Source organism: Nematolebias whitei, chromosome 21 (assembly GCF_014905685.2).
Source record: "Nematolebias whitei isolate Nwh7 chromosome 21, NemWhi1, whole genome shotgun sequence".
Taxonomy (NCBI): Eukaryota; Metazoa; Chordata; class Actinopteri; order Cyprinodontiformes; family Rivulidae; genus Nematolebias; species Nematolebias whitei.
Window position 1 is genome coordinate 19,748,170 of NC_056518.1, and position 10,865 is coordinate 19,759,034.

The window sequence follows — 10,865 nt, forward strand, 5'->3', positions numbered from 1 at the left end:
AAAGCGGCTTCCAACAGACAGTTTTCCTGCAGACTGGTTCACTGTAGCTCTTTATATTTGACTTTTCGTGACGAGTGAGGAGGACCATCATTATTTTAGCTCCTTCGCCAGCTTGTCTCATCAAAATGCCATGCGCTACACGGATGTCCCAATTTTGACTCACTCTTGCCGGCAATTTCTGCACGACTTGACCCTAATACATTTTTTTCTGCTTTGAGTCTCATCCTAGCTACTGCATAAATTATTCAGGGAGCGATTGTGGTAAAAAGAAAAGAGGAGCTTTCACTTGGGTTAGAATCATGTATGTATAGGACTTCTGGAGAAGTGATGCAACATTGTGTCTTCATCCACAAAGATTTTAGGTGACACTGGACTCATGAGGATTGCCCGTCACACACTTCCAAATACAAAGGCTCCTCCTGCCATCTGCCATCCCTGACCCTGTCAGTTCATCGATAATGCATCTACACGCTCAAGTAAAGGAGACAGAGATGGAGGGTGGGGAGATGGATGAAAGGTAACCCAGGTGACGAGAGGAGCTCTCCTTTCCTTACTGTCACCAGAAACCAGTTTAAACACATACACAGCTATCAGTTCTTTTGCAGACCAATGAGGGAGTGGGAGGAGGCAGAGAAGGAGGGGAGTGATAGAGAGAGAGGGAGGGTGTGTGTGTGTGTAGAAAGACAGTGATCTTGAGAGGGAGAGAGGAAGGGGGGGATGGATGGGGATGTAATATTCTCTCCTGGATACTGCCTTTTTCCTTTCCATGGCTTTGTCCTTCCTTTGTGCAGCAGTGTCCCTGGGAGCGGTGCAGGGTGCAGCACTCAGCCTCAGAGCCGGGGATGAATCAAGCCCAACAAAGAGCCTTTGAGATGGCAGCGTGTGCTTCTGCCTGGAGGGAGGAACGCATCAGGCTTTCCCAGGCAAGCGGCAGCCTGCAGTGTGCTCTGGCTTGAGAGTCTCCTCATCGCTGAGACAGGGCGATGGGTCTGGTGTGTGTGTGAGTGAGCAGTTGGATAATCGTGTATGTGAGGGTGTGTGTGCACACTCTTGCTTCCAATCCTTCCTGGAGGAGAGAGGCTCTCCTCTTCGTAAGGTAAGGAGGATTTGCTTTCTTCTGTCACTAATTTATCCCCCCAGAGCCCTGGGTACCCTCATTCCATAATGAGGAGAGTGGAGTGAAGGTGGGAGGAGGGAGAGAAGAGGGTTAACGTCACTGATAAAGAGCAAGTATGGCATCGTTAGGCATCAGCCGTGGTGGAGAAGGAGAAGATGCGTGGAATGCAGCACAGGCAGGAGCAGATGAGGAGGGAGAACGGGGAACATCTGAGCAGGCTGTTTGATGTTTTCAGTGATGGGCACCTCAAAAGAGGAACTCCTCACCTTCTGCTCACCCCCTCTTCATCCAGCTCCCAACATCCTCAGCCTCCTTCTGCCACTATTCCTGAAACGGCACATGGCAAATCCGGTTTCTCCAGTTTCTGTTTTCATGGCAGACACTTCCTGTTTTTATCACTGTGTGTGTTTTTGTGTACGCTGAGTCCTGAACTGAGCTTTTTTTGTGTGTGTACCAACACTTTTGCTGCACATTAGTGGATGGATGTGGGAAAACAGGAACAATGCGGTATATTGGGAACTGACAGGGACATGTGTTCTGAATGTTTAGAAAACCTGTTGGACTGGAGCTTATAATGTGGGAGGCAATGTTTAAACTGTTCTGTTTGGATTTGGATTTGCACAGTCCTGGGAAAAGTAGGTTTGCAAACTCTGTCTATTAGTGTCTTTATCAGATCTTAAGTGCCGAGTAGAAATCAATCTAAGGCTATAAGGTGATTTAAGGAAGTCTATGGGTTTTAGTTGCAATCCAGAGCTTTAAGAGCTACAGCTCGCTTATATTCTGACAGAATCACAAACACTCATACAGTAAATAAGACTGTTTACTGAAGAAAAAAAAAGTTTGAATTCATCTGTTATTGCTGCACGCATCATTTTAAAAATATCAGAAGAGATTTTCTCCGTGGCAGCGAGAAAAGGATTCTGCGAATTTTGTCATGTCTGGCTGGTGATGATGAAACTTCAAGTAAAAGCTGTGTGCTCATGTCTCAGGTGACGCATTGATATGCAAGGAGGAGGAGAGGAGAAAGGGTAGAGGAGGTGACAAAGAAGGCCTGTTGCACATTCACAGCTGGGCATCTGCTTCACTGAGGGAGATGTGTACGCTCCAAAACCCCCTGATTCTTTTGCTTTCTGTATTTTAACACAAACAGACTGATAGAAATGACAAATAATAAAGAGTTACAGAAATATTCAGTTATAAAGAATTACAATGATTCAGCCTAGAATATATAAATCCATGAAGCAGTTTTGCTGCATTACTTTGGGACAAGGTGTTTGTAATTTACGTGATACTGTGCAGATGGAAGTATACAGTCCTGGTAGATTTAAATGTGCAAGTTAAATAACAGGTCCTGGTCAAAAATCACATCAGAGTTATTTAATTCAATTCAGTTTATGGAGCGCCAAGTCACAACAGAAGTCATCTCAGGGCACTGAACAGAAATATTCATATATAAAAAATAATAATTTAACATTATTTATCTGAGGCGCAGACTGCTTTGAGTTTATCTCCATCACAGATCTCCCATCTTGAGCAAGCATGAAGGCGACAGTGGAAAGGAAAAACTCCCTCATGAGGAAAAAACCTTTAGCAGAACCAGACTCAGGACAAGCGGCCATCTGCTTCGACCGGCTGGGTTTGGCAGGAACAGATACACAATGGCAGGTTGAGAATCACATGTTGAGACAGAAATAATATCAAATGAGAACAATTCAGTTGTAACAATTCATTTTAAGGACATGAGGTCAATTTGTCCTCCAGTAGTCTAAGCCTATAGCAGCACAACAACCCAACCCTAACTATAGGATTTATCAAAAAGGAAAGTCTTAAACCCAGTCTTAAAACTGGACAATGTGTCAGCCTCATGGACAGAAACTGGAAGTTGGTTCCACAAGAGAGGAGCCTGATAACTGGAAGATCGTCCTCTCATTCTGCTTTTGGAAACTTTAGGAACTGCAAGTAAACCTGTAATCTGAGAGCAAAGTGCTTTATTAGGAAAGTATGGAGTAATAAGATCTTGAATATAAGATGGAGCTAGGTTGTTGAGGACTTTGTAAGTTAAAAGTAAGATTTTGAATTCAATTCTGGATTTGACAGGGAGCCAATGGAGTGAAGCTAAAACTGGAGAGATATGATCTCTCCCACTAACTCCAGTTAAGACTCTGGCAGCAGCATTTTGGATCAACTGAAGACTTTTTAAAAGAAGAATTTGGACACCCAGATAATAAACCATTACAATATTCCAGTAGTTATTAATATCAGTACTGGAGGCCAAGTTGATGCCATTCAGAAAATGTGAAAGGTTGCAACGTTTTAAACTATTTTCAAGAATGTATTGCCAGCTTGGCATCTCCACAGGTCATCCAGGAAAAATAAACAAAAACAAAAAAGCTCTTTGTCCAATTTATAACTGCATGACCTGACTTCATACTTTGGGCTCAAACAGCAGCCAAGCTGGATGACAGGAAAAGGCAGCAGAGCTGGTGCAGACTGACACCGTGAAAGAATCTGACGACTTGGCAAAGAGACAAATCAAAGCTTTCAAAATCGTATGCCCGCGCAGTAAAAGCTTGCATTAAGTCCCAGCGCATCGATAAATTAGACCCAGGAAAGAAGAGTCAGGCTACTGATCAAAAGTGATCATGCATTTCCATCAATGCAGCATCAAAGTGTTCAAAGCACGTGTGAATGCCAAGAGCATCTTTAATTAAACAAAGTGTTGGTCAGTGCTCCATTTTCATACTCCTCTGGTTTTGTCTTTTAGTGCTGTAAGCATGCTGTGCATGGAGAAAAGCATCTCACACAATTTAATTGCGAAGTTTTGTCAGCTTCTAGAAAAAAGTCTCATCAAAGTGTTGATTATACAATGCCATTATGTAAAGGCGCTTCAGATAAAAGCGGCAGCTTTTACTGCCCATTTTTATGTCTACACTTCTCGCTGCTGGGAAGAACAAACTTGTTCTCTTGTCCACATTCTCATCTAGGAGATTCAGTCCCATTATGTCAGATGACAGAATGATGCATGCACTCTGACGATAACGCTGTATTGTTCTGAAAGCCCCTTTACTGTGGCCTATTTGCAGAACAGAAGCTGATGGAGAAAAAGGGTTGCATCCTCAGAATTATTGGGGAAGCTGATGAGGAAAAACACTCATGAACTGAGACGTTTTGGTCAAGCCTTGAAAATCATAATTGTAATATTATGCACTATTGTGCGATGTCACGCTCAAAGAATGACTCTCAGCTACTTCCACATCAAATATTATCTGTAAAACTGACGGTTGTAGCCATTTCTGTGTTTTTAAAGTCAGTTGGCTGTGAGAGACGTTTTAAGCCTGATTGGCTCCTGATTTGACACACTCAACAGACAATGGCAAAATTATTATTGCCCGCTGTTCACCACTTTTGCTTCGATCGATAATTAATTTTCTTTGACAGCTTTAAACATGCTCTGCATCCTCTCATATACCATCTTCTCTCTTCTTGCCACTACAGACGAGTGTGCAGATTCCCCCTTCCTCTCTTCCTCTTGCTTCTCCTGTCAGCAAGAACACAGAAACCGTCTACACTTCTGCACATATCTGCCCTTGAAGATTTGACATTGCCACATTGTCGGACAGCGACATTGTATTTTACTTCGTCCTTCTCATCCTCAGCTCAGTCCGAACTCGTAAAGAAGTTTTCTGAGCATTAACTTTCTCAAAATTGCTATAAATCTGACTCAAAGACGTTCATTTGGAGCTTTGAATGCATCGCTGACAGTGACATTTAAAGATCTCTATGCCACTCTGGGTAAACTTTGAATGGATGTGGGTCATTAACAGAAATATAAATAAATAATTTACATGTAAAAATTTATTTTTTGTTCAATGTCAGTGTTACAGTTTTTTTTTTTTCATGACTTCTCTGAAACTAACATCATTGGAGCAATAATTACCAATATACTGAAACTAGTCCAAAGTATACGTTTTACATGTTTTCTGGTGTGTTTCACATTGTGTTTTTATATTGAGGAGAACTTTTAACAAAAAGACAGTTTCCTCCAGTAGTTTTCCACATATACATATAATTCTGAAATGCAGGTCCACACTCAATGTCAACAAAGCCCTCAGCTGAGCCGAAAACCCCATGGAAGCTTGGGCCATGTGACTGACCTACATTAGGTTAGCCATAGTCTGTGTTAAACAAATAAGTAGAATCGAGAATATGTTTTGGTGGAAATAGAAAAATGAATCTGCTGCTAAAACCAAAAGAAAAGAGGAAGATCAAGAGAAATATCAGAAGAATATATGTCAGGGATCAAGTGGTGCAGCTCCAAAAAAAGCTTGACATTCAAACACACAAACCAGTAAATTTACCATTTCAGCATTTTTTGTCTTCTTTTTTTTTTTTGTGAGTGATGCGTCATAACCTCAGAATATGGTGATGGACATCCTCGGTGTTACAATAAAGGGTAAAAGTGTAAAAAAAGTGATAAAATTATGAGACAACAGCAAATTTCAGGCTTAAATATTTGAAGAGCACCATGTTGAAGTGTGACTACATTTCCCCAAAAACCTGATAAATTACACTCATTTTCAAGTAAGTCACAATTTAAATGATCTTAGAAAACTTTGACATACTTTACTTAACAAATATGAGGGTAAATACATTATATAACAAAATTACAGGACTTCTTTCACCATTGTTGCTCTGTTTTTAGTAACTGTGGATCCAACAAAGTTCAGTCAGGTCATCTGGACCGTTTCTTTTTTTTTTGTTGAGACGTTTCATCCTTCATCCAAGGAGCCACAACAAACTGAGTCCCACAAGCAGCACACTCTCATAGTGGGCCAACCAGTTTGCTGGTGATAAGATGGTTTGTGGGGCCCGCCCTCTCCCCCGTCGACTCCTCTGAGGCAGCCATAGTGGTTCAAAACATCAGTCATGACCTGATTGAACTTTGTTGGATTTTCTACTTGGATTATTGAGCATGAACTTTGATCAGAGTCAGAGAGATTTATTTGTCATACACACCACATGTGGTACATTACATCCAACAGTAGTAAAATGTAAAATAAAAACAGTAATAAGATCTAAGACATGAACTAATAAAAACATCAAGTAAAATACGCTAAGCACTAATAGCATAAAAACAATATGCCGAACATCAGCACGAACATGAGTCTACCGTGGCTGTTTCTGTAGGTAAACAAATGCATGTGGTAGTTGACATCTATAGGTTTTGCTCACAAAGTTATAGGGTAAGGACACTTTACCCATCAACGGGAGAAAAACTTCTGCAGATTTTGTTTCTAATGTTTTATAAAAAAGAAAATAATAAATTAGCAGTTCTCATGACGTTGCAATGAGTACCTTCAAACCTCCGGCTTGCTGGTTGCAGAAAAGTAAAATTAGACTTGGGGGACGTACATCTTGAATATTGTCACCATCATATCACAAAATGTGAGCGTAAAGAAGCTTTTGGTGAGGCTTGCAACAATCCATTTGCAACATTTCAGCGTGGAACAAAGACTCCAGCAGTAATGTCCTCAGAACAACCAGTCGGCTTAAACCACAAAATTGCACTAACAGCTGCAGCCTGGTTTGTAAAACGAGTGGTTTTAGAGTTAGAGGATGAGCCATTCCAACATACTCCTAGCACTTTACCACTCATAACATGCAGTATTAATATGAAATATGCATGGTGGCATCATGCATGTCACAGAGTGCAGTTTATTGCACCACATGTCATCTGTTGTCCATATGCAGTCACTGCATCTCTCTCCAGAGGTGACTTCAAAGAGAAATAAGACATAAATCACAAACAATGCTATTGTCCTGTCCGGTCACATCCAGGGCCGTTTTTATGCCCGCACATGGCGCAGGTTTGAGCTAAAGAAAGAAATGACCATTCAAGAGCTCCCCCGCTACCCCCCTTAAGAGGCAGTCTCATTACGCTCAAAGGGCAGAGGGGTCACTGTAATGAAGCTGATAGAAGAGCCGCTAAGCCCTCCACGCTGCATCACACATTACAAAAACAGCAAAGAGCTTGATGCTATCAGCGTTGTTAAGCGAGTCACTATAGCAGGATTATTTTTATATGCACATTTACAAAAAACAAAAAGAGGATTACCTCATCTTCACCATCTCCCACCCTCACCTCACTGTTTGACATGAATCCTGTACAAAATAAGCACGTGTCTGGTGCTAGAGAGGATGAGGGGTGCGTGTGTGTGCTAAAATTAGATCACCGAAACACTAAACAAAATTCTAATCCTGCGAGCACAGTCACCTGCACGATTGCTACATTTCTGAGCACAAGCAAGAAAGAAGAATAAAAAATTAGGGCGAATAACAGTCAATAGAACTGGGAGCGCTCGGTCCCCTCCCACTCAGCCACAACTCTCGCTCAGGGTGATTTGAACATGAGAGGAAGGCGAGTGTGCCCACTCCTCTTCTGCCATGTTGTCGGCAGGAAACATATGGAACGCCTGGTTGAACTTCTGCCTGGCATGAGAGACCAAGCTGCCAGGTGAAGAAGCTCCATCTATGGTTGTTATTGGATATTTATACTGAGCCTTGGGATTGGGATGGGATTAAGTGATGACACTCTGGAGAGAAATAAAGTCTATTTGCATGTTTTTTCCCCCCTTCCTCAGTTTACTGCCTTTTTTATTTATGCAAGCCCTTAATTTCCTCGTAGGACTCCGGCTTATGGATGTATTTCATTTCTCGCCTCAGCACAAAGTTGTAGAAATGTAGCAGAATCTTTGGGATGACCTCATCCTTTTCCAGCACTTCATATCTGGCGCTTTTCAGCCTCAGCAATTTGATCGATTCGAGACAAGCCCCTGAGGCATATAGGGTCAAGCCCCAGCAGCTTTTGCGCGATCTGACCAGAAAGCGAGATCACAGTCCGGTACATTTGCCTCTGTGCATCAGCTTCATCTTAGAGATCAATAGGATATTATTATCAAGACAATCGTAGGCCTGGCAGAGCTGGACCGGTCATAATAAGGTCTGGTGCAAGGTATTAAACCTTGTAAATCAATAAGTGCATAACTTTTGAATTTATTTTGCCCCGACCATAAACGTGTGTGTCTTTCAACTTGTTCCCAGAATGCAACGCTGCACATATAGTATGTCCTCTTCTAGGTTAAGTCAGCTTCTCTGTTTGTGTCGGTACCACTCTGTTATAGATGGCAGAATGCATTTAGCTCAGGCGTAAATAATGATTGATCAGTTTTAGAAGGGATTTGTGAACGTGTAAACATTTGTTCAGGCACATTGAACGGCTTTCTAAGAGAATAGCTTTATGTCCAGCAGAGGAAATCACAGGTAAAAATCTGGTTTTGCACCATGTCCACCCCCCCCCCCCCCACCCCCCAGGCACTTGTAATTTAAAAGAAAGTTAAAGAAGTTGGTAAAACGACTTTTCGTGTTCGAGGGAAAGACAATGGAGCTCTGTCTTTCCAATACTTGGACACTTCCTCTCACCATAATGTCCCTGTCAGATGGAATTAAAGTCTTTCCCAGCATCACATTATGTACATAGTGAGAGCACAGAGAGAGACGTTTAAGCAGCACTTAGCATATTAGCCTTTTGACTGAGTTGTCCTTGGACAGTGACACGTCTCTCCAAGCAGTCCCCTTTCAACCTCACTCTTTGCATCCTAACCCTCATTTGCTGAAACAGGGCTTAGCTCATGTAGGCCTCATCTCATTCAACGCCTTCAGTGATGCAGCAGGGTGAGTGGCATGGGTTAGTCACCAGTACGTCTCCTAACAGGCATCGTTGATACCGATTAGAGCCATGCTGGTTTCGGGGATGGAAGCAGGGGGAGGAAAGGCTGCCAGCGTGATTGCCTGCTGGGTCACAGAGGGCTGCAAAACTCATTTTCTCAGCTCCCACCATTTCACAGTGCATGACGGGAAAGCGTTAGATAAGCTCAGGGCACCTTGTAGGCTTCTGAGCTGAATCCAGCTAAAATAAACAAGAGGCACTAATTGAACGCCGAAGTGCTTTTTAGTTTGTTGGTCACGAGTGATCTAGCTAGCACGTGCTCACCATCTTATCTTTATAGCTTGCGAACACTGTATTCCATTTAAAGATGATTGCAGATAAAAATTCAGAAGCTACTGGCTGAAGTGGATTTGTTAATCGGTCATTAACATAAAAAATATATATATATTATGATGAAAAATAAGGATTGTCCTTCATTTCTCAGTACTAAACTCAAGGTGTGAAGTCATTTTCTGTAGGACTGTGTTTTTGCAGCTGGCGTTGCAATAAAAAGATACCGTGGTGGCATATCCATGACATTTTGCACAGGGATGACTTTCATCCTCATGAGTGCATCAGCCTCAAAACCCCTTTTTGAGTTTAGAATTATAATATCCTCATTAATGCAGAAGGCGAGAAAGAACAGGAAGAGTTATTTTGGACAAAGTTCGTATGTGACCCATCACGTTTCAAAAATTTGGGAATTCTGTTGCAACATTTGGCTGTAGTTATTAAGATGCTCCGGTCAGCAAAGTGATTTTCCAGGATGTCCTCATCAATGTGATCCACCTAAAACTATAATAATAATAGTCATATGACTTAAGTCCGAGTGATTATCTCCTAGAGCAGCTGTGCAGCCAAGAAAACGAGATGTAGTGTATTTAATTCTTTCCCTTCGCTTGAACAGAAAGTAAAGCTGAACATACAGTAAACCTGAGTCAGTGGCTCAGCAAATGTGTCCGAAGATTAACTGGCAGCCCTCGCTGCAATCAGAGGGTGCACTAGCTACTAATTAGGATTGGATATTAAAGGCTTATAAGAATTTGAAGGATAGTCTGTTATGGTATACTTGTGAGTGTGTGTGAATGTGTGTTTGTGCATTTTGTTGCTAATGCAGTGGAAGCCTGTAGGCGCTGGCCAGCACGGCCGTGCGCTCATCTGTAAAAGGGCACGGAGAATGAGTAATTCTTAATTGACCAGATATCCTTCATTACACATGCGCTTACAAACCCATCCGCTCTCCTTGGAGCTGTTTTCAGAGGAAGAAGCTCGTGACAGCCGTAAGGCAGTGGAATGTGGGGCATTCACATGTTTGGGATGTCAGACACAGAACAGCTCGGAGAGAAGCCATTTGAATTGTTTTTACAAATTAAAATATCTGAATATTTTATTTGAATACACCTGATCAGAGAGTTGCACAAGAAATTTGCTTATATTCAAAAAATAAAGCTACTGTTGATCAGGTGTTGCTGAAAGTGTAGTTTCTTTAAACTGAATATTTCTCTCTCCACAGGGACATTTTGAATCAGGCAGGCTGTCGCCCTTTCGGACCTGAGAATGTTTCGCAAGAAGAAGAAAAAGAGGCCTGAGATTTCAGTGCCGAAAAACTTTGAGCACCGCGTCCACACCTCGTTTGACGCCAAGCGGGGCTGCTTTGTGGGCTTGCCGACACAATGGCAGAGCCTGATAGAGAACCTGCGGAGGCCAAAACCCATGGTGGACCCCTCCAGGATCACAGAGGTGGAGCTGAGGCCGAAGAAGGTGTGAAGGCCACACCTTCCGTTTCCAACAGATATCATCATGACCATAATGAGTTGTCCTTTTATAAACAAAAACCCCAAAAAGACGAGTGTTTTTTAGGAATTATATATAATAAATGACCCTGTATATATTATATACAAGGTCTTTAGCCCAGCCTGGTGATAGATTAAAATACAATGTCCCTGTGGAGAGAGAAATATTCAGTTTAAAGAAACTACACTT

The 10,865-nt window shown here is 42.1% G+C and overlaps 1 protein-coding gene across 1 annotated transcript in view; it reads left to right on the plus strand.

Moving 5' to 3' along the window:
* Window positions 1–900: 900 nt before the first annotated feature.
* Window positions 901–10,865, plus strand: part of LOC119427633 (serine/threonine-protein kinase PAK 6) — a 17,665-nt gene continuing 7,700 nt past the window's right edge. The window contains exons 1-2 of the mRNA XM_037695270.1: window positions 901–1,096; window positions 10,396–10,643. Coding sequence (XP_037551198.1) covers window positions 10,440–10,643 — 204 coding nt within the window. The 5' untranslated portion in view covers window positions 901–1,096; window positions 10,396–10,439. The remainder of the gene's footprint in view (window positions 1,097–10,395; window positions 10,644–10,865) is intronic.